Source organism: Onychomys torridus, chromosome 5, assembly GCF_903995425.1.
Source record: "Onychomys torridus chromosome 5, mOncTor1.1, whole genome shotgun sequence".
In the NCBI taxonomy this organism is placed as follows: Eukaryota; Metazoa; Chordata; class Mammalia; order Rodentia; family Cricetidae; genus Onychomys; species Onychomys torridus.
In genome coordinates, this window is record NC_050447.1 from 97,975,910 (window position 1) to 98,000,696 (window position 24,787).

Consider the following 24,787-nt stretch of genomic DNA (forward strand, 5'->3'; position numbering starts at 1 on the left):
AGTTATCCTGTGACCTTCTTATGAGTGCAATGTCATGGGAGTACCTGCAGTTACACACTAAGAAGCCTGCATATGCACATACACGCGTACACCTGCCCTCCCACACACACACTTCCCCTCCCACACACACACCACATACACATTAGATGTAAAACACACAGACACTCTCAGAGACTTGCCTTGTAGGTGATGGTAAGTTGACGGTGATCAACCATCTCATGATAATGGACACCCTTAGTGAGAAGACAGCTTTTTGAGCAAAGGTTGGGAAGAAGTGGATGAAAGTAGTATGCACATTTGGGTGAAGGGCAGAGATGGAAGTCATGCAAACTGTGGCACAATATTTAGCCGGCGAGCCTACTAGAAAGTGGAATTGGCAGTAGTGTGGAAAGACCCGGGTGGCATTACACAACACCGTCCTCCCAGATCAAGCCTTCCATCTTGGAAGAAAGCTCTTAAAGACTCATGATGTTCTAAAAGGAGGCAAAACATTCCATTCTGCAGGAAGCTCCTTAAAACTAAGGAGCAACAACTCAAGAGCTTCAGAACGCCCTGGAAACTGACTAGATTCACTGGGCCCATCTTTCCTCAAGTTTATGCAAGCAGGAGGATGCTGAGAGACACTCTCAGACTAGCCAAGCCACCTAGACTCCTAGAGCAGCCGTGCTGCAGAGGACAGTCTTAGACTTTGGAATTGCCTGTAAACTGTACAGAGAGCTTGGGGGTTGTGGCTTTTGTGAGTCATCCCCGTGTTGGAGTGGGCTCTTCAGTGATGCAGCTGTCTTTGAGTCATCCCTGCTCCTGGTAAGCAGCCCCTCACCTATACTCTGTTCATATAAAAACTCACTGGATAACCAGGTTGGACACTCATGCAATTGTTACTTGGCCTGCCAGGGTTCCCTTTCTGGAGTGAGTAGACATGTGTGTTTTGTCTCCCCAGGGAGAGTCTATCACACAACATATGGAGGTGGATAAAAAGTGGCTTGGTAAATAAGCAGGTAGCAATGCCTTGTCATTTTCTCTGAAATACGGTAGTCATTGGAGGGTTTAAGCTGAACTGTGATCTGGCTACAGCATGGTGGGATCACAGGCTGCTCTGTTCAACCCAGAGCAGAGAAGGTGAGAGCGAAGGAAACCTCTTCCTTCACCCATCATTATGGCTTAGAACAGGGTGGGAATGGCCAGGTTCATGACGTCATTTGAATATAGCTGCTATTATGTAGTGAGTTTCCCTTAAAAGAACACATGCTGTCTTAGTGTTCTTAGTCTCCAGGGGGCGACATAGAGATGGGAAAGTTTAGCTTGATCTCCAGTGAACCAGTGTTGAGGGAAGGAAAGTTTATGAGGTGGGACCCAGGAAAGTGGTTAGCTCATTCCGAGGGCTTCATGTAGGTCTTTTGTGACTAGGATCCAGGAAGAGTGAGTTGGTGGCAGAAGACTGAGCGTGGCCTTGGGGTGTCCTGCTTCTGTCTCACTGTGCTCTGTTTCACATACACTTTTCCTGCCACTGGGATGCATCTGCCATGATTTCCTCACCAGAAGCCAACCAAAGAGGCGAGGACTAGTCAACCTTAGATTCAGCGCCCCCAAACTGTAAATAAACCTCTTTTATTTTCATACCACTGTGCTTCAAATATGTTGCTAATAGTGACATATATAGTAGTCCATAAGACTTTGCTAATTAGATGTAGAGTGGCAGAGAAGGCATCAAGACTGATTGTCTCGACACATCAATCAAGATGAAGGGAACCACCAGCAGAGGAAGTTGATGAGACAATGTCAGAATTTCAATTTTGGACATGCTAAGTTTGAGATGTTGGGTATAAAAGTTGAGACACATGTCCACGTGTGCCCAAGAAGTTCAGAAAAAATGGTTTGAGTCAAAGACATAATGTTGTCTGGCATTAGCTTGCATTTTAAACTGGTTAGCACCATCAGCATGTAGAGAGTAGAAACAGGCTGAGAAAATATCCCATAAATGAGTTCAGAGGGTCTCAGATTAGACTGACTTCGTGCAAGTCATAAGGCCAGCTTAACCTCATAGAAATTTCTCTGTCGATCACAGTGTCAGAATTTCACTTGGTGTTTTGTGATAGTAATTGTCAGAGTCATTAGTTTTCATTTACCAAAATTAAATGTCATCTAATGATATTGTATCTAGATGCACGGTCTCTCTTTGCCTGGAGCTGGTAGCATCCTTTCCTCCCTTCCTCCCTCAGAACATTAATTAGGAATCCAGACAGGACACAGTGTACAGGTCTGAGCCTTTCCCTTGTGATTGGTTGTTACCCTCAGCTCATTTGTTAGCCATGCTTCACACAGCTGTCCAATGAGGCCATTCTCATTAGGGTCAATTTGAAGTCATCTGATAGGATACATCTCTTAAGCAAAGCATTTCATGCTAAACCTCGCAAGAAAATCTTCAGAGCAGCTTCGCAATGATTGTGTTCATTGCTCAATAAAAAGGCATTAAAGCAGCAGAAATGTGATTCACTTGTGGAGAATCACTCAGCTCTCAGGAGGTACGCATTTCCTAGACTTGGGACTCCAGGTGAAACTAGCATTGAAGGATGAACAGGAAACTCAAATTCAACTCCTCTTACTTTGTGGTGGTGACATTCACAGTGGGAACAACAGGAATAACCAGAGCATTCTGGTCCTCTCCTCTGCCTCTCCAGATTTCCCCTGACAAAGGCTGAGGCAGGGGCTGCATCTTCCTTCTCAGCTCCTCCCTAAATACGTCAGTGGCAGAACACACATCTTTGCATGAACTCATTTACCAGATCAAATTTAACCATAAGGGGAAACATCAGCAGAGTGGCTTTCCTCAGTTGAAAAGGGCATCTTCTGGGTCACTTTGAGGGCTGCATGATCATTGAGGAAAGGAGGACATTTAACACCATGGCCCTGAAACACCCCATTGCCATTCCCAAAATTCTTGATATTCAATACAACAATGAATATTGGCAGAGACCAGAGAGGGCCATAGACTCCCTTTAATGTTTGGGGGATGAAGCAAACAAGTGTTCTTTTTGTATACTAATCGTTTTGTATACTGTGAAGATGTATCTTTGCCTAAGGCAACTTCTGATTGGTTTAATAAAGAGCTGAATGGCCAATAGCTAGGCAGGAGAGAATAGGTGGGACTTCCTGGCAGAGATTAACTCAGGGTTAGAATCTAGGTGCACTGAAATGCCAGAGAGACACAGACCAAGTCAGACATAAAGAGTAGAGAAGAGGTAAAAAATGTGGATTAGTAGAAGCAGGTTAATTTAAGTTATAAAAGCTAGTTAAGGACAAGCTTAAGCTAAAGGCCAAGCTTTCATAATCAGTAAGAAGTCTCCATGTCATTGTTTGGGAGCTGGCAATCCAAAGATAGTCCAACAAGAAAGCTAACTACAAATGAGAATTATCTGTCAGGATATGAAGTCATCTGTTCCTTGGTAGGTGGGCACAAGGGACAGAGTAAGTTAAGGTAATGATATCACAAGGCCTTCCCCTGTGGATGGATTCAAGGTATCCTATACAGCCCTATATGAATACTATGTGCCCACCTTCCTCTCCCTTTAACATCTCATATGCCTTCCCATAGTGTTTTCATCTCTGGCAGCATTCTTCCCATGTCTATTGCAACTTGACTGTGAAGATCACACACGCATAGCCCAAAGAGAAGAGCAGAGACTCAGTTTAAGGGAACAAAATGTGACGTGAATCCTGGTCCACCAGGACATGTCCTTAGCCCTTTCTTTGTAGCCAGCCCTGCCCGAGGAAGTCATCAGGGTTCATAACCAGTGCTCAGGATTCTTCTGCTTGAGAATCTTTCTGCAGTAAAGGACCCCAGCAAGAGTCATAAATCGTGGAATTTGGACCTGCCAGGTGACATGTCTACTTGGCCCTGGAGCTTTAAGTTTAAGGGAAGGGAAAAACTTGAGACATAGGACTATGCTTAGGAAAGCATCCTCCACATGAAATGTGCAGGGTCATGAGGGACTATACAAGCAAGGGATGTAGGAGGGGCCCCAAGAGAATCATCACTATTCTATCATAGTTCAGTCATAGCTCATTCTTAGAGAACAACTGAAAATCCAGTTCAAGCAGCCTGATGAGTGTCAGACTTCTGTGAGGGCAGGAACTCGGAGATAAGATGCTGCTGTGTGGGCTATAGTGATGCTATGTGATGGTGAGCTTTAATTGTCAACTTGATACAGCCTAGAATCACCTGGGAAGGGTCTCAGTGAGGAATTATCAACTTTTGGGCTGGCCTGGGGCATATCCATGGGGCACTATCTTAATTAATATGGAAAGACCCAGCTCACTGTGAGTGGTACCATTCCCTAGGCAGGGGTTCCTAGCCTGTATAAAAGTACAGAAAGTGGCGCCAGCCATAGTGTGCCATGGTGCTTCAACAGTAAACAAAAACAAACAAAATGGTAAACAAACTAACCTGTTTTGTCAATAATAAAGAAGTCTGAGTTTCATTTAAGAGAAAACAAGCTAGGCACAAGCAAGCAAGCATAGAAGCACAGTCATCTCTCTCTGCCCTTGACTGTGGAGGTGATGTGACTAGCATTTTAAAGTTCCTGCCTTGACTGCCCCACAAGATAGTCTGTAATCTTAAATTTTAAGCTGAAATAAGTCCCTTTCTCCACTAACTGTCCTTTTGTTAGGACATTTTATCACAGCAACATAAAAAAGGCTAGGGTACCCTTGGCTCTCTACTGTACTGGCTCTACTTTTCTGCTCTCTCATGCAATATCATATTGTGATGTTTTATTTGTGCTGAAATGTGATTTTATTTGTATGTTAATAAATAAAGTTTGCCTGGAGATCAGAGGTCATAGCAAGCCAGGAACAGCAGTCAGGCGGTGGTAGCCCATGCCCTTCATCAGATCAGATGGCAGGCAGAGTCTGTGTGTGGTCAAGGACACAGCCAAACATGGTGAGACAAGCCTTTAATCCCAGTACCAACCATAGAGACCTGGAGGTCTGTATAGACAGGCCGTGATGAGGAAGTCAAGTGGTTGGGGTTAGAGCCAGTGAGAAGGCAGAACAGAAAGGTAATAAAAAACAAAAGGTAGGCAGGAAGAAACTCTCTATGGGGAAGCGATGGCAGTGAGGTGATAAGACAAGGTAGTCATGATTCTCTGATCTCTTTGGCTATTTACCTCTGTATTTGGCTCTGTGTTTCTTATTTACTAAGACTGTTTAGAATTTCATCTACAATATAATTTATTGTTTATTTTATGTGTTGTTTACTGCCAAGTTCCTTTTTCCATTTTTCTCACTGTTGACTCCCCAGTGTCTAGACTCCTGCCTGGGGCATGATAATCACTTAATGATCATTTGCTGGATGACTTAGGCGAATGACCATGATGTTACGGTGGGGACATGCACAATAGGCTAGACAGAGAGTTGTACTGGGCTCAATGTGAAAGGAGGTTGTAAGGATTTCCTAGGAAAAGATAACATCTAACTGAATCCTGAAGGATGTGCATGAAACAGGGGAGGGGGAGAAATGTAGACAAAGAATAGCCGAGCTATATAACGAGTCAGAAAGAGATTGGAATTGTTAGCTAGAGGTGGACCAGAGCCCTCTGCTCAAACAGCTTCAAGCTGGAAGAAATGCCAGAAAGCTGCTAGAGATTTAAAATGCAAATATATTCATTGTGTAGTTCATGTTTTACAAATTAATTAAATTGAGATAACAACAGACAGGCTAACATTCTGTTCAACTGATGTTTTAAATATGTTCAAGGCCTCCTAGTCTGGCCCCCTGAAAGATGCATACTAGTTCTTTTTTTCGTGTTTATTCCATGACAGATTTTCACTGGTGCTTGGGTCAGAAGGATCTCAGAGCCTCTTGAATAGGGCACCTGCTTCCTGCCCCTGGGAGATCTCCACCCTCCCAGTACTGAGCCCGTGTTTGCTCAGGATTCCCAATATCATCCTGCATTCAGTTAGAACAAATAAGCCAAATGCTTCCTAGACATCCTGTCTGGGGTCTGGTTCTCTCTTGAACATCATCTTTTCTTGCTTACAGGTTATCATGGTCAAGGTAGCTTTCATTTTTCCCTGGGAAGACTCGCTTGCCCCAGGCCAGCACTCAGAGTAGCCAAGGCAGAGAGAGTGATGTTCTGGAGGGGTCCAGGGCTGACATCTAGGAAGCTGAGCTTATGGTGCCTTTGGCTGAGAAACTTGGTTTTCAGTTAGCTGACTTTTGAAGTAAGTTTCAGTATTTGAGCAACCCAATTAAAAGCCTAAACACAGAGCCAGGAAGACAGATCAGTGAGTAAAGTGCTTCTGCAATACAAGGACCTGAGTTTAATCCCTAGAACCTTCATTTTAAAAGACAGGGGTGGTAGCATGTGTGCAATCCTAACACTGGGAAAACAAACTTGAGGATCCCTGGGATGACTAGTCAATCAGCTTAGCCAACTAACCAACAGACCTCAGGTCAGTGAGAGATCCCCATTTTTATGTGATGGTTCCTGAGGAATGACACCTCATGCCTTCACATGCCTATGCATGCCTCCACCCCAGGCACAGACACACACACACACACACACACACACACACACACACACACACAGTAGCCCACATTTTAGAAACCATCATACTATTGTCAGTCGGATATGCTCCAACTTCTTATAAGCTTTGCTCAAGAATTGTTTGTATGAATATAAATGTAACGTGGAGACACTGGTTAAAAAAAGAAAAGTGATGTAATACAGTATTCATGTCTGAAATTCTAAAAAGCATTAAATTTAAAATATAAAATAAATGTGACACTTTTACAATACACAACTAAGACTGTCTGTAAGTCATTTGCTTACTAATTAAGAAATCTGCAGATGTAATGAGAAAGGAACACAGCCCTGGAGACATGAAGAGGCTGGCATGGCAACAGGTACAATTCAGCATGAACTGTTGAGAGCATTTAGTGAACACTGAAAGAGAACAAAATGATGACCCCACCAGAGGCAACTTTTCCACATCTACTAAGTTTCCAAGGAGCTTGACCTGAAATCATCTCATGGTTATTTAGGCCAAGAATTCCTTAAGAAGAGTGTGAAATAATGGCATGACCTGCACTAAGATCCGACAACTCCAGGGCACCTGTGCTCTCCATGGAATGAATGCATAGTGCTTCAACAGCATCAACTCTCTTTGCCCTGACATACTCAGGCACCAGTTTATCACTTTCCCAGGTCATGGCCACAGGAAACATGTGTATTTCCATCTGCATTTCCTCTGCTCTGAGCCCACAGGCTCAATGAATGAATCACCACCACTGTGGTGGGAGGCCATGTCCCCCTGTTGGGTCCTGATGGCACAGGTTCATGTCTACTTGTCTCTGTGTTCCTTTGATGGCCATTGAGTTTGCTAGCAAGGAGCTTAAAAATCTAGTGTCTTCCGGACATTCCTGGTCTCCCCAAAGACAGCTGAGCAGCCCTCTCTCTCAAATGCATGTATCTGTTTCCAAGACAGAGGCTACAACAGCTCCGTTTCAGTCACTGTTGCAGAGCCAGGCTCTTCCCAGGCACCCATCCATCAGCAAACATTTCCTGGGGAAATGAGGAGGCCAGGGCAGGCTCCCCCACTGGCCCACGCTCCTTCACTCACCATGGTACTGGTGTACTCTTCCAGTTCAGCCTCGGAAATAGCCTTTTTGTGGTGGAGGAAAAGATCCCGGAGAAAGTTCTGCGACACCAAGAGAAGAGTGAACATAGTGAGCAAATAAGATACAGACATGTCTAAGGTCCTTTCTGTTGGGGTGGGGGTTGTGATCTGTTTCGTGGAGGAAATAAAATGCTGTTAAATAAGCATTAAGCATAAGCGTGGAGAGCTGCCATTGAAGGAGCTCTTGGAAGCTGGATAGGAACTCCAAGCACAAACCATATCATACAAGCTCCATTCACCTCTTTCCCAGGGACAGCAGCATGACAAGCAATTTCTAAAGCTTTATTTATTTTCTCATTTATTTATTCACTTTCTCAAAAATTTTTATTATTGTGCTGTATGTGTGTGCACACAGACACATGCATATAACATGCAGGGGTGTGCAAGAGTGGAAAATCAGAGGACAACTCTGTGGAGTTGTTTTTCTCCTTTCATCTCTATGTGACTCCAAGGATTGAACTTGGGTCATTAGGCTTTTGCCTTTCCTGGCTGAGCCACTTTCTAAATCTTAACATAAAATATGCTCTTTTTTTAAGCAATAAATTCAAAGCCATGTGTCTTGGGCCCACAGAAATCAAACTCATGTATATACTTCCCAAACAAACCCACCCTTCACCCAGTGTTACCTCCCACTGACACTTACGCAAAGCTCGGCAGCTGATATGAAGCCGCTGCTGTCTGCGTCATATTTGCGCCAAATCTGAAACACACAAAAGCCTTTCATCTCAAGCCTCAGCTGCCCGACTTCTTGTTATCTGACAAGGAGCAGCCTAATGGAGGGTTTATTTCAGCTCACAGGTCAAGAGAACACAATCTTTTTTAGTGGGGAGGGTTTGGCTGTGGGAGCTCAAAGCAGATGGTCACATTATATCAACAGTCAGGAAGCAGAGAATGGACAAATTACAGGGCCAGGCTATGAAACTTCAAGTCCCAGGCCCAGTGCTCCACTTCCTCCAGTCAGGCTCTACCTCCCAAACAATGTCACCAGAAGGGACCAAGTGTTCAAACCTATGAACCTAGGGAGGACATCTCACATTCAAGCCACATCACTGTACATCCTCAGATAGTTCAGAGTTGACTTATACTGGGTTCCTGTGGGTCGGCAGCTGAAAATGGTCACTACCTGGATACAAATAGACATTTTCCAGGGAGTTCAAGACATGCTTCGGGGGCAGCAGTTGCTTGGGTAGAACTCAGCAGAGATGAAGATGCATCACTGAGATGTCTCAGAGCCACTCCAGAGGACCATGCCTCCTTTGGAAAACTCAAAATAGAAACTGAAAACAAGAGACTTCTACTGGGAACAGTACATAAAGCAGAAATTTCTTCTTTGCATTAAAAAGTCTAAAAATGAAAGATACTATGCAAATCTTCTTTAAATATAGAGCTGAGCTGTCACAAATGTGAGAGTTCTAAGAGACCCCACAGGACAAAGAACCCAGTTCCAGGAAGTAAGAAATGACAGGAACTAAACGTGTCCTAGGCATGTTTGTTGAGCTCTGACCACACAGACAAGTGCACTCAGAGAACTGTGCTCCTGGGGGACAAATCTGAGACAACACAAAGTGGAAAATCTGATTGCTACCTGTTTACAATGGAAACTCTAAAGAGCAATATATTGGTGAAAGGATGAACTCCATGGGCAATAAAGAAGCTAAGAGCAAGACAAGGTTGCTTGTGCAACCCTAGCACCAGGGAGGCCAAGGCAAGGGCATTGCCCTGAGTATAGGACCAACCTGGATTACACAGCATGACCTGCCAAAGAAAACACCAAACAAACAATTGGCTCTGACGGCACATGTTTATAATCCCAGAGCTTTGGAGAGTAGTGCAGGGGGAATTACAAGTTCAAGGCCTGTGTGGGCCACATAGAGACCCTGTCTCAAAAAGCCTAAAAGCAATGACGGAGAAAACAGACAGACTGTGAAAAATTTCCTAAGGACTTTTGCCTGTGTAACCTCGACTCTGGGAAGAAGGGACAAATTACCACAGACACTTCCCAGTGGCAAGCCATCCCTCTTGATGGGTGAGGCCAGCACCGATGCACTGAAGAGACAGGTGCATACTGAACTGGAAGACAGCATCTGTGAGTGACCCTGCAGACAGCCATGTTTGTCCAGTGCTATTACTTTGATTACCTCTGATTATTCTGTACAGGCATGATATGAAAAGCATCATGAAACTTTTGGGGTTTGGCTTTGCTTTGTTTTGATTTTTAGTAGACAAAATTATCCTTCTTTTATACCTAGGGTGTCTGTTATCAATCAGAATTGTTAATCTTCATTGCCAACTTTACTGGTTTAGAATCACCTAAGAGACACACTTCTTTGTGTGTCTGAGAGTCTTTCTAGGCAGGTTTAACAGGATGGAAGAAACTCCATGAGCATGAGCAGGACCAGCTCATGGACAGGGCCCCAACTAAATAAAGGAAGAGCCAGCTGAACATTCGCATCCTTCTTTCTATGCCCCCTGACTACAGACATAGCGTGACCACGTATGTGCCTGTCACCCCGGCCACCTCACTATGCACCCTCACTATGATGGATCGTACTGTCAAACTATAAACCAAAACAAACCCTTCCTAAATTTGCTTTTGTTGGAGATTGTGCCATATCAACAGGAAAATAATGAATATACTAACTGCCAGGGTCTTCATTTCTAGACACAATGGGATTGTAGACCTTGCAGGGCTAATGTGAGACACTAGTCCTGAAACTGATGTTTAGTGAGAACTAGTCAGAAATGTCTCTCCTTTCAGTCTGTGTCATTTGTAACTGATTTAGCCAGGCTCACAAAATCTATGTATTAAATGTGATCCACATTCTAACTTTTATAAGTAAGTATACCGCAATGATGAAAATGACAAGTAATTTTAAGAAACATGGGTTACAGGAAGTAAGAAATGACAGGAACAAAATGTGTCCTAGGCATGTCTGTTGAGCTGCTGTCTCTAAGCAGTCTTCACTTAATGATCTTATAGTAATATTGCCTCCGAGCCACCGGAGACTAAAGATTTTGTGTGAATATTCAGTAAGCCCATCTTTAAGAGCACAAAGGAAAAGGATGTCCAGGCAAACAGAAAAAAGCATATTGCCAGCAGACTCATAGGAAAGGTTGCATCTTAGAAAAAAGGAGGAACACAAAGAAGGACATTTAAGATGCAATAAAAGGGCTAGGAAAATGGTTCTGTGGGCAGAGTGGTTGCCGCATTCAGACCTGCTGAGTGCTCTTCCTTAGTGTAGTAGAATAATTTAAGGTGTGTTACTTTTGTTTATGTTGCATTTGTTTAACTCCGTGAATCTGTGTTACTGTGCCTGTGTAAAACACCTGATGGTCTAATAAAGATCTGAATGGCCAATAGCAAGGCAGAAGAAAGGAAAGGTGGGGCTGGCAGACAGAGAGTATATATAGAAGGAGAAAACTGGAGATTGGAAAAAAATCTAGCAGCCAGAGAAGGAAGAGGGCTATGGGGGCCAGCCACCCAGCTACGCAGCAAGCCACAGAGTAAGAGTAAGATGTACAGAAGTAAGAGAATGGGAAAAGCCCAGAGGCCAAAGGTAGATGAATAATTTAAGTCAAGGAAAGCTGACAAGAAACTAAGCCAAGCTAAGCCTGGGCATTCATAATTAAGAATAAACCTACATGTTGACTTATTTAGGAGCTGGGTGGAGGGCCCCCCAAAAGAGCAAAAATAAACAACAATACCCTGGCACCTATGGGAAAGATCTGTATGTGATGGCATGCTCTTGTAATCCCAGCTCTGAGAGGTGGAGACAGGAAGATTATATATTCAGTAAGAGACTTTATTACAAAAGTAAGTAGATAGATAGATAGATAGATAGATAGATAGATAGATAGATAGATAGATGGATGGATGGATGATAGACAGACAGACATACTGATAGGGTCTTAGGGACCAGACAGAGGAATGGAGGGCAGTCCCATCCTCTTTCTCCAGAGAGACAACAAGCGCTCACCTGCATGAACTCCACGCTGTTATCCAAGGGAGTTTCCAGGCGAAAGAACAGGAGGAAATGTTCATCCTCAGATAAGAACATACTGGCAAGCTACAGGAAACAAAGAGGAGTAACTACGAACTCTTACCAGGGTCCTCTTGAGAAGTAAACCATGCAATGCACATGTTATAGCGGGTGTTTACAGAGCTCCCGGCCTAGAAAGCCTAGCTCAGCTCTGAGCCCTTGATAGTCATTCCTTAATTATTGGCTCTTTCAAAAAGTACTATATTCCTTTAGATAAGAACTGTGGATCCTCACAGTAGAAAAAATAACAGTGGCAATGGTGATGCTGCTGGATTTATCATTTAATTTGCTCTACATGCTTCTCTAAGCACCTCTGCCATTGAATTGGTGGTTCATCTACTGACATTAGAAAGTGTAGCTCTAAGGTTCATACATGCTAATTCAGTCATTTCTGGTTTATTTTATTTATTTATTTTTTTGTTGCTTTTTAAGGCAGAGTCCTAATCTATGGCCAGGAACAGCCTTGCACTTATGAGATTCTCCTGCCTCAGTGTCTCAAGTGCTGGAATTATGAAACCACACCTGGTTAAATTCAAATAATCTTAACAAGCAGCTATAAGGCACATGCACATACACACACACACACACACACACACACACACACACACACACACACATACCATTACTAGTATTTTTTTCTAATTGTCACAAGTAAAGGTGATTTCCTGTGGGTCTTAGGATATGTCACAGAGTGAGTCCAGAATGTACCAGTGGCTCACATGCTTGTGGTGTGACAAGCCCACTGTGCTCCAAACATACAAAGGTGTAGCACATCCAATCATTTACAGTACAGAAGTCTTTATAATAATTTGTATCAATACGTTTCTGGTTTATGTATTTACTACAATAGGTTCTTCGTCATTTTAGTGTGTAGTCTGTCTTTTTAATTACAAAGTTGGAGGGATGACTCACTGGACACCATGCAAATGAAGCCTGAGGACCTGAGTTCAAATTCTTAGCACCTCTGTAAAAGCCAGGTATAGTGACCGTGTGCCTGTAACCCTAGTGTCGAGGGGCAGAGACAGACAGATCCTAGGAGCCTGATGGTCAGTCATCCTAGGTAGACAGCAAGCTTCCGGTTCAGTGAGAGACTCTGTCTGAAGGAAGTAAGATGGAGTACAGTTGAGAAAGGCACTCAACACCCTCTCTGACTTCCATATGAATGCTCATGGGCACACATACATATTCACATACATGTATACGCCATATACACCACACAGTACAGACGCGACACAAACACACAATTGCTGTACAGTTGTAAACTGTTTTATAGCGGCAGCGGCCTCATCCATCTCAGGATTACCACGTCCCTTGATTGAATGACAGCCATATTGAGTGACTGGCTTGTGCCACCTAAGTCTTGCAAGCATGCTCTCTGAAGTTACACAACAACAAATCCCTAACCGTCAGTGTCTCCCGGTGATCCTAAGGGATAAGGGTGTGTGACTGTAGGTGGAGACTCTTTCTGAACAGTAAACCTTCTAACTGGAGGAGGAACAGTCGGTGAGAGGGGACTGTGGTAGGCGGGCACTGCGTGGCTAAGACAGCAGCTTGCTTTAGGAGTGCTTAATAAAAGGGGGTTGAGTTGAAGTAAACAAAGGGATTTGCTGGTGGGCGTTTGTTGCATTATTGGGAATCAAACTCGGGGCTCTACACCTGCCATGAGCTACATGCCCAGCCTTTCTGTTTTGTTCTTTCTTTGTTTGGTTCATTTTTTGTTTTTGGTTTTGTTTGTTTGTTTTTTTGAGACAGTTCTTCTATGTAGCCCTGGTTCTCCTAGAACTTGCTCTGTAGGCCAACCTGGCCTCGAACTCAGTGATCTGTCTGCCTCTGCCTCTGCCTCTGCCTCTTGAAAGCTGGAATAATGATCTTCAGTGAGAGATGTTTCCAACCTTCCCTGGGAGCTGATGCTGAGGTTTAGATTCGTGCTCAGTAAATGTTTCTTAATTGTCAAGATTCAATTTGCATGAGGTGATATACAGAGAAATGTTGGGTCAGGAATGCTCCAAGGCCAGAACAGGTGTAAATGTTGATGTAAGAGTCACACAGCTGCACTTGGTGACACACACCTGTTGTCCCAGCACCTGAAAGGTGGAAGAGGAAGATCCAGAATTCAAAGCCAACCTCAGCTATATAGTGAGATCCAAGCCAGCCTGGGCTACATGAGATCCAATTTCATGAGTAGGAGGTGGAAAGACTCTTTGTTTTTAAGCAGACAACAAAGGAGAGATAATTCTAGATAAAAATATTATCTGGGCCAACAGCCTTGCAGAAAATTCTAATTTCTCAGTTGAAAGCAAGTTTTCCCTGTCCTTTCTGCTGATGCTCTTCGGGTTGTGTTGTTTTGAAGCAAGGTGTCACTCTGTAACCCAGGCTAGCCTGGAACTCGCTCTGTAACCCAGGCTGGTTTTGAAATTGCAGCAAGCCTCCTGCTTCAGCATCCTGAGTGATGGGATGCCAGACATGGTTACTCATGTCTGACTTCCATTGTCTTTTAAAGGAAATGGCTGCATGAATATAAGGACATGGGGTGTGTAGTCATGGGCCTACCTCTTGCATGCGAATGCCGCCTTCTTTAGAGACACTGTGGACAGTCTTTAACTGTTGCTTCACCCTCTGCACATTTTCTTCCATAAGAGTGTCCTGAAACAAGCCAAGTGTAACTATGTTAAAGCCACCAGGACCCCAAGCATTCAAAGCACGTAGCCTGATCACCATGTTACCCTATCACCACCCTCAGGTGACACTGCTCTATCGCCACCCTCAGATGACCACTGCTCTATCACCATCCTCAGGTGACACTGCTCTATCACCACCCTCAGATGACACTGCTCTATCACCACCCTCAGATGACCACTGCTCTATCACCATCCTCAGGTGACACTGCTCTATCGCCACCCTCAGGTGACACTGCTCTATCGCCACCCTCAGATGACACTGCTCTATCGCCACCCTCAGATGACACTGCTCTATCGCCATCCTCAGATGACACTGCTCTATCACCATCCTCAGGTGACACTGCTCTATCGCCACCCTCAGGTGACACTGCTCTATCGCCACCCTCAGGTGACACTGCTCTATCGCCACCCTCAGGTGACACTGCTCTATCGCCACCCTCAGGTGACACTGCTCTATCGCCACCCTCAGGTGACACTGCTCTATCGCCACCCTCAGGTGACACTGCTCTATCACCACCCTCAGGTGACACTGCTCTATCGCCACCCTCAGGTGACAGTGCTCTATCGCCACCTTCAGGTGACACTGCTCTATCACCACCCTCAGGTGACACTGCTCTATCACCACCCTCAGGTGACACTGCTCTATCACCACCCTCAGGTGACAGTGCTCTATCGCCACCCTCAGGTGACACTGCTCTATCACCACCCTCAGGTGACACTGCTCTATCACCACCCTCAGGTGACACTGCTCTATCACCACCCTCAGGTGACACTGCTCTATCGCCACCCTCAGATGACCACTCTCTATTGTTACCCTCAGATGTCACAGTGTATGTTCCTCCCAGATCAGTCTTGCTGATTTTGAAGAGTGAGGAAGAAAAGCATCAGAGCATCTGAGGCACCATGGCCTCGGGATTTGGAAGCCTGCTGTTTCCCTTTGCACACCAGGAAACAGGGAGAAAGAGTGATTTGACCAGCTGGGCACTGGCCGATACAGCCAGGCTTGGCACTTTGAGGAGTGTACTCAAACAAACATTGTTACCTCAAATAGAACAGAGAGAGTCCAGCAGTACTATTAAAGCCTAGAATCCTGTGGTTTATAAATGAGAAATTATTCAAACAATCCAGGGACAATTGGATGGCTTGCTTTGATAGTTTTTCAAGATAGCTTCTAACAATTAGTTGAACAACATGATTCTCTCTCAGGTGTATCCAACCTTTTGACATTTTAGCAAGATATTGTCATCTACAAAGTTCACAGTGGAGAACCATGTAATCAAATTACCAAGAACAGCAATCTCATGTTTTAACTAAGTTTACAACTTTGGTTGGACCTTACTTATTACTACCTTTGAGTTCAGGCAGCCCATGGACATCCTTGCTCAGCTCTAAACAGTGTAAGATGCCGAAGCTTAAACGCCAGTCCTTGGAAGTCCAGGTACTTTGGTCAATAGAATCAACTTCGTGCTAGGGAAGACCCAGACACCACTTTAAGAATTGGCCCCTGGCACTGCAGTCCTGACTCACTAGTTGCAGGAAGAAGGTACAGATCATGTGTTTATTGAGTTATAAACAAGGTAGAAAGCCTTGATGTTTTGAGCTATTGGATTCTTTAAGATCCTGCTATGTCTATCTGGGGTAAGTGTATTTGGGCAGAGATGGGAGGCATGCCAGCCTTGGCACAATACTTAGCTAGGGAGACTTTTGGAAAGTGGCATAGGTGGTGTGGAAAGACTGGGGTGTGTTATGTAGCAACCCAGATTAAACCTTCCATCTTGGAAGGAAGCTCCATAAGACTTAGGATGTTCTAAAAGGAGGCAAAACATTCCATTCTGGAAAAAACCAAGACCATGGTCATTCCCATGCCTCTAGGACTGCAGTGGACACCAGAAATATGGGGGGGGCACTGAGTTTTGTGTCAATTGATCAATATTTACCTCTTCCCTGTTTAATATTGAGCAAACTTAGCAACAAGTATAGAAACGGAGTTGTGGAGATGGAGAGATGATTCAGCCATTAACAACACTTGCTGTTCTTACAAGTGCTGTTCACTTCCCAGCACTCACATGGTGTCTCACAACCATCTGTAACTCCAGTTCTAAGGGATCTGACTCCCTCTTCTGACCTCTAAGGGCATGTGGTATATATTCATGCAGACAAAACGCCTGTCACATACAAATAAATAAAATAATTTTTAAATGAAATTATATCTCAATGTTCTCTACTTTTTACTTATAGCAGTTCTCAACCTGTGGGTCATGAACCCTTTGGGGATCACATATCAAATATCCTGCATATCAGATATTTACATTGTGATTCATAACTAGTAAAATTACAGTTATGAAGTAGCAATGAAAATAACTTTATGGTTGAGGGTCACCACAGCATGAGGGACTATATCAAAAGGTCCCAGCATTAGGAATGTTGGGAACCATGACTTTGGGAGGAGGAGATTCAAACACAGAGGCTCATTGACATGCATGCACAGGAAAAAGGCAGGTGAATCAATGTCTCAGCAAGTCCCCACCTGCAAGTGCAAAATCTGTTTCATTTGGAATAAGCTTCACAGAGATAAGACTCTACCAAGAATGAAAAGCTTTATTAGCAAAAACTAAAAATTGAATAAAAATAGCAGTTATTTTCATTTTTAAGCCAAAGCAGAACCACTATTATTTATATCAAGACAACCTATCAATCAAATGGATTTGTATACTGTAGCCACAGCAAAGCCATCTGCTAGGCTGATGGTTTTGGTCTAATATTTAGAATGATTAAAGTAATGATTAAAATAAGTGGACTTGGACAGATTAAGTCTGTAAATACATCAACCAAATGTATTCATTTGAGGATTGTAAATGAGGAATGGTGAAGGGCCTTGTTTAAAAAATTAAATATGTTCCTAAGTGAGCCCACACCAAATGACAAGTGTGGGAAGGGACATTAGCGAATTGAGATGCAAGCCTCCAGTGGCAAAATGGGAAACATTGCCTGGACCATCGTGTCACACTGAGCAAATATTGTGAGCTCCTGTGGTGACTCCGGGCAAGTCACCTTCTCTCCTTCAGTGTCTTTCTTACTCTCAGAACCAGTGTTCAAAGGCTGCTGGGACTTTGGAAAATTCGCTCAAAGGTTTGTCTCCAAGTCTTACAAGCTAGCAGTCTCCAGAGTTGGTTTTAGATCTTAGAGGCATCTAAGGATTAAAAAGCATATTTTCAGTTACCCATTGGTGACTGTTAGGCAAAGGGGCTGCATCATAAAGGTGGGAAAGATAAGGTCCCAAGGAGACATCATGGCATCCCAAGGAGAGCATGTGCACAGCAGGTGCTTCAGCTACAGGAACGCACTTTCCACTTATGCTGGCTCCTTGTGAAACAGGAAGGCTAAGACGATTATTCACGCTTTGTGGACAATAAAATCCAGAACTGGAGTGTTTCAATGGCATACTGGTCCCAGCTACAGGTCTGGGGTGTACAATAAATATTAGACTCTGTCTACACATATGGCTATCTTTCCCTCACACCATGAGGCTTCTCTGAAGTGCACTGTCAGAGACAAAAACGTTTTCTCTTTCTGTGGAAGGTGAAGAGGGTTCCATTTGTTTCCAAGATGTCCTGTCAACCTGCTGTGTCAAAATACTAAATGTAGAGTACCCTGTCTGGTCTTAGTCTCACAGGTCATGTGTTTGTCTGGGTGATGGTGGTCAATTCTCAGCATGTAAAAAGAAAAGGCGTGTGGAGAGCCAAGGAAACCCTGAATGAACATGTAAAGAGTGGATGAAGTGCTGACTGAATGTGTACTGTTGACACGGTCATGACCATGTCAAAGAGAAATGCGTCAGACCCGTGGGAAACTGGCAAAGCTCCCTCCTATGGTAAAGCTCAGAGAAACGGCAAAGCATTGCTCTGATCTGAGTACAAATGTTAGCAGGGTATGCAAAACTGAGCAGCAACAGCTTCCTTCTCTCGATGTTTACAGTCTGTTCACCTACAGACACCTTCTACCGAGACTAACACCTCGCCCTGTGCTGGACCTAATGAAAACACAGAGAGTCCAAGTTGGCACTGCATAACCAGGTGTGGACTCCATCAAAGGGCATACAGCCCACCTGACCCCAGCTTTCCTGTACGCACATCTGTGTATCTCTCCTCTCTTCAGTCACTCACCACCCTTAGTCAGGTTGCTAGGGTTCCAGGTCATCACCATGCACAAAGTAAGCTTGGAGTAACAAGAGCAGTGTGACAGCAGATGGCCTATTATGGAACAGGCACCTACGTGGAGGCTGAGTGCTCAGTGAGATTGATGAGCAAATAGCTCTCTGTTGGAAACCCCAGAATCCTCTCAGAATAAATAAATACTTTATTTATGTACGTGTGTGTGCGTGTGTGTGTGTGTGTGTGCGTGCGTGCGTGTGTGTGTGTGTGTGTGTGTGTGTGTGTGTGTGTGTGGTTTATTTGAAATGGGGTCTCATGTAGCCCAACCTGACCTCAAAGTTGATATGCAGCTGAAGACGATCTTGAACTGCTGATCCCACTGCCTCCACTTCCCCAGGGCTGGGATTGCAGGTGTTTGCTACCATGCCTGGCTTATGCAACACAAGATGTAAAACCCAGGGCTTTATACATTTTAGGCTAGCCCTATAGCAACTGAACTACCCCAGCCATCAAAATCCTTCCTAGGGGATCCCTGTGATGTTTATTTTTGGAAGTGATCATCCTGTCTTAGAGTTTGAGGCCTGTGAATGATTTTAACTTCCTCTGTTTGCTTTCTTAAAGTATCTCCCATCCAGAGTTGAGTAAATGGTACCTGAATCATGGATTCCTGTGAAACCATAGCCTGAGCATTTACAGATGCAAGGCTCGGAGGCTTCAGAGTGGGCTGCTGGCATGGCAGACTGGGTGACAAAGTGGCCATGGGACTCTCAGCTGCTGGATGCTTCCTCAGCAAGACCCAGGGCGAGTGCACAGGCAATAATGAAGGCTGGAGAGAAGCGTTCAGAGGCCAGAGCAGAAAACAGAAGGAGTCCATGGCCCCATGTCTCTTACCTGCCACCCTCCGCCTCACAGACTGCAAAGAGCATGAAGAGAGTAGCTGGACAATAAGAAAGGAGAGACTTGGAGACCAAGAGTTGGAAGGAGAAACTTATAAGTAAAAACTAAACAGCAGGAAGAGTTGAGACAAAGAGACAGGAAAGAGATAGAAAAGGAGAAATAAAGGACCTGGGGGGTAGGAGAGTCAAAAGAAAACTTTGAAGAGCGAGAGGAAAGAGAGAAAGGCAGAGGGGAACTGAAGAAGAGGGTGAGAAACAACGCACAAAGATCGGGCACACGAGACAGTGAGGTTGGAGAGAGGAGGCATTGAGGTGAACACAGACGTGGGCAGAATACTAGAGACAAAAAGCCGTGCAAAGTAGGAGAGGCACACGGGGCGGGGGGGGGGGGGGGAGACCAAGAGGGGTCTGTTGTACTGTTTTCATTCCTCAGCTGCCTGCCCCACCCTCTAACCTCTGTCCTGCACTCTTTTAGGGTGGACACCCATGGCCATGGCTCTGAAGTGGGACTAAGTACTCCTCAATGTTCCTCCAGGTAAAGAACTAAAAACTAGTGATGGACAGTTCGTGTAAACACGGCTGTGCCAGATTCTTTCCTCCTGGGATGAGCACCTACCAAAAGGAATTCTCTCCATGTCAACACACAGAGCGGCCTGGCCTTGGTGTTTCTGTTATTTCGTTATCCTCTTTTTGGAACAGGAACCTTCTACAATTAATCCACATCTCTCCAGGCCAGATTTACCATTTGAGTAAACGGCTTTACATTTATATCTGACTCTGAGAAGGTTGAGTTTGTCTGGTTTAGCAGTTCATGAGAAATCTACAACCTTGAATCAAACAGATCATGGGGAAATTATTTTTTTAATGGTTTGTTTGCCATGTGTGACCATGGGACCTTAAAGCTCATAATATCTTCTCTATTCTTCTGTGGTTTGATCGAAGCAATACCCTACCTCTTGTTGAAATCAATTAGCAGAGATGTAACCAAGGAAACATTCAAATTAGAGTTGACTGAGTCCACAAGAGATAGGCACTCTAATTGCATGACAGATGTTTCAATGAAAATCAGTGGCCAGCATGTCTAATATGACGGTACCTTTTATAAAATCTGCCTAAACCTCTTTAGGTTGCTGGGGAAGGGAAGATGTTACATGCAAAGAAGAAATGAGGTCAGGTGGGATTATAGGTTCAAATCAGCACAAGACTCTGAGGCTTGCATTTTGCTGGGAGACACATCCTCTGTGCTCTGTGCTGTGAGTACTTACCTCAGCACCAGATTTTGCCAGCAAATGGTCAAAGAAGGCATCCAGCTCTGTCTCTCTTATGTAGCCTTTTTCTAGTGCAAGAAGATAAACATAAATAATAGTCACCAATATAGAATAAATGTGACAGTGTTTGTCTAAAAGAATATTGTAGGTGTGAGGGAGGCTTGAAACAGTGTTTGTTGTACAGAGCCGAGGCTGGCCTCAAATTTGCTATGTAGTTGAGGAAGACTTTGAACTCCTGATTCTCCTGCCTCCACCTCTCAAGTGCTGGGATCATAGGCATGTGCCACAACTTGTCATGTAGATTTGGGTTTAGTCTGGGTTTTATATTCCCTGTGCATGCTTTTTAAGTTTTTTGTTTTTTAAGATTTGTATTTTATTTTAATTGTGTGTATGTAGGGGGTGGTGTAAGTCAGTGTAGGTGCCCTCAGAAACCAAAGATGAGCATCAGATCCCCTGGAGTTGGGTTACAGGTGGTTGTGAGCTGCCCAACATAGGTTCTGGGACCAAACCTGAGTCTTCTGAAAGAGTAGCACGTGGTATTCATGGCTGAGCCACCTCTCTAGCCCCCACACTTTTGTTATTTTAATAGTTGCCCACTAATAGCTTTTTTTTTTTCTTTTTCTGGAGCTGAGGACCGAACCCAGGGCCTTGCACTTGCTAGGCAAGCACTGAGCTAAATCCCTACCCCCCACTAGTATCTTGATAGGGGTAAATACTGAATCCTAGCTGCTGTGTGTAAACATGCCTTTCAGATATTTTCTTTGTGTTTCTTTAATTACTAGTAAAACAAAACCAAATGACAAGCAGATATGTTTTATTTTCAAGAACATGTTTAGAGGTAGAGGGAAGTAAATCTGAATGTTGCTAAAATTCATCCTTCTTTGTAGAGAGTGGAGGATGGGCAATTATGATAGTCACTAATGAAAATCTGTCACATTTACGGACACACCAGAGATTTCTTAGTCTTGGCCCAACAGCTTGAAATATGTCTGCAATGATATTTATTAATATGTCAATTGCATGTCATTACACACACCCATGGGTTGCAAAGTAAAATCCCTCAGTCCACACAGAATTTTCAGAAGCTTTCTTGATGTGTAAAACCAGCATAACAAGCCGACTGCGCTGGGTGTACTCTATCAGGCACGCAATAGTCAACTTTTCCCACAGGGAAAGACACTTAGGAGAGACTCCAGTTAGTGTCTAAGCTAAGTGCTCAAAGTGCCAAAGGGACTCACTCACCTTCCTTGTCGAAGCGCTGCCAGATCTGCCAGAAGCCAGCGGCGTCCAGACGCGCCCAGGGCTGTCCGCGTGCGTTGTCCATGGTGCTGACGGCGGTAAGGTCGCCCGTAATATTTCCCAACTCGTTTGCGGGTTTCCTCACTCTGTGGCTAGGTACCAGTGGGCAGGGCAGGCTCGAGGGCGCCCAGCTTCTGGGTGTCGCTGAGCACTCTGCAGCCTGGATGGCAGGCACTACGAAGCAGCCAGGGAGCCCGCCCCACCGCTGGCATCCTCCTGCCCCGCCCTGCGCGCCTAGCAGATCGCAGCAGGGCTCCTGCTTGAAGCGCTGGTGGTAGTGGTGGTGTGTCGGGGTGGGTGTGGATGGGTGGGTTGGGGAGGTGGGGCTGGGGGAAATCAGACAGAAAGGAGCTGTCTCTCCTGTCCACGGCTCACTGCCTTCCGGTTTATGTTGTTTGTCAAACTCACAAAAACATTCCCCTCAGTTTGACTCACCTTTCAAACTAATGTCTCAAGGGGTTTTCTGGAAAGGGCAGTTCGTGTAAAGAGTTGGAAGAGGTGTCAGCGCTGGCATCCTTCGGATCTGATGAGAAGGACACATACTGTGGTGGGAAAGAAGGATGAAGGTGCCCACAGGTGCCCTTTGACAGAAGAGTGGGTCAGCAGAGGACACACACATTGCTGTATTGTAATGTAGGAACTTGCTACTGCAGACTGTAGCTGGTTTTTGGTTTCTTTTGTTTTGTTTTTACTCTTTACTCTTTTGAGGGGCATGCCACCCAACTCCCAAATACTTATAAATGCCCAGCCCTAGCTTGGCTTGTTTCTAGCCAGTTTTTTTTTTTAATTACTCCTTTTGCCTCTTGGCTTTTACCTTTCTCTATTCTCTATTCCTTTCTTTCCTTCTTACCCTGTGACTAGTTGTGTGATTAGGTGACTGGCCCCTGGTGTCCTTCTCTCCTCCTTTCTCACTCCTCCCTCTTCTTCCTCCTTCTCTCTGCCTAGCAGCTCTGGCCATTTCTCTTTCCTGCCTAGGTATTGACCATTCAACTCTTTATTAGACCAATCAGGTGTTTTAGGCAGGCAAAGTAACACAGCTTCATAGAGTTAAACAAATGTAACATAAAATAATGCAAGACATCTTTGCATCATTAAAGAAATGTTCCACAGCATAAACAAATGTAACACACCTTCAACTAATATTCCACAACAACTGTGGTTTAAAGTGTCTTCATTAAGATGCTGAAGGGAGCCAGACACCAGTGGCACACATCTGTAGTCCCTGCACTCAGAGGAGTCTGAAAGAGGATTGCTGTGACACATAATGAATTCTAGGGCAGCCCGAGTTACAAAGTGACATCTTGTCTCAAGAAACCACAAAAAGAAAAATGCTAAGAATGCCCAAACAAAGACAAACCTAGCCACATTGTATCAAAAAAAAAAAAATCTACCCAGACATATGCTAAAGGCTTGCATTTGGCTCCCTGGAGCCACTTTCAGACCAAAAGCCAGCCACCATTTAGAGAGTACATTTCCTAGTGATCGGAACTGTTTGACCAGTTGACCGCCCAGACAGTGATGGAACCACACTGGTGGCCTTTGACTTAACATTTTCTTGGAGGATCAGTAAGTGTTTGGGTGTTGGGGAAGAGTTGGGCTAGACGTGGTAGCTTACATCTACAATTCAGGACTCAGAGTCTGAGGAGCACTATGATTTCCAGGTTAGCCTGGAATGCCATGTGAAACTCAGAAAGAGAGAAAGAAAGAAGGAAGGAAGGAAGGAAGGAAGGAAGGAAGGAAGGAAGGAAGGAAGGAAGGAAGAAGGAAGGAAGGAAGGAGAGAGAGAGAAAGAAAGGGGGAAGGAGGGAGGGAGGGAGGAAAAAGGAGAGACAGAGAAAGAGAGAAAGAGAATGAACAAAAATTGGTAAAAGTTGGACCAGGAATACCCTTTCTCTGTGGCCTGCCTACTTTGCTATTAGCATCCAAATTACTCCTTAAAAGCACACAGATGTAAGCTATTTAACTTCAGTAGTAACAGGAGCGTGAGATTCTTCCGATAGTTCTGGCTCACTATTGTGCTGAACTAAATGGTAGCTCTGTGATGGATCACAGTTTCTAGCTCTCTAAGCCTCAGTTTGCAAATTTCAAACTGAAAAGTGTGGTATCTGCCTTGGAGGGCTGCTGCGAGAGTCGGAGATACATGTGGAAATGCCCAGTAAATCATGGCTAGCACATAGTGCCTGATGACAGAGAGACTCTATTCTTTAAAAAGGATTTGGAGAAAAAATGGAAAGTTTGGAAAAATTTACAACCAAGAGAAGCCTAGTGTGACATGATGTTAAATATGATGTTTAAAATTTTAAATAAAGATGGATTTCAGCAAATAATAATTAAAATAGGTTAGCAGAAGATAGCCTTGGGTTCAGAATGCAACTTTGCAACTTACTAGTTATGTGACAGTGGATAAGTTATTTAGAAACAGGTTGTTTTGCTTTTGTTTTATCATTTTTTTTAGCTTAACTATAAAATGAGACCATAATAGCATTTGCCTTGCATGGTTGTCATAATGTTAAATACATGATGCTATAAATTCTTAGCACAGTATATACCAAACAATTCAAATTAGACACTAGAATGATTAATCTTCCATAGAAACTTATTGGTGAAATAAATTTTAAGAGTTTGGTGGAGTATTGTTTAGATAAAGGGAAGAAAAATAATATCATCACTTGTGGAGAAAGTGCTGGATACACAAATTGGAGAAGCATGTAGGGAAGGGGAAAGGGCTTAGTATCCATAGGGATCACATATGGCCCTGGGAAATTGTGGGATACA

The 24,787-nt window shown here is 44.1% G+C and overlaps 1 protein-coding gene across 1 annotated transcript in view; it reads right to left on the bottom strand.

Moving 5' to 3' along the window:
• Scgn (secretagogin, EF-hand calcium binding protein) overlaps positions 1-22,231 on the bottom strand; it is a 39,467-nt gene extending 17,236 nt beyond the window's left edge. Inside the window, exons 1-6 of the mRNA XM_036188452.1 lie at positions 21,956-22,231; positions 20,711-20,781; positions 14,271-14,363; positions 11,658-11,747; positions 8,324-8,380; positions 7,624-7,701 (exon numbers count right to left, since the gene is read on the bottom strand). Of these exons, the coding sequence (XP_036044345.1) occupies positions 7,624-7,701; positions 8,324-8,380; positions 11,658-11,747; positions 14,271-14,363; positions 20,711-20,781; positions 21,956-22,037 (471 nt within the window). The 5' untranslated portion in view covers positions 22,038-22,231. The remainder of the gene's footprint in view (positions 1-7,623; positions 7,702-8,323; positions 8,381-11,657; positions 11,748-14,270; positions 14,364-20,710; positions 20,782-21,955) is intronic.
• Positions 22,232-24,787: the final 2,556 nt, after the last annotated feature.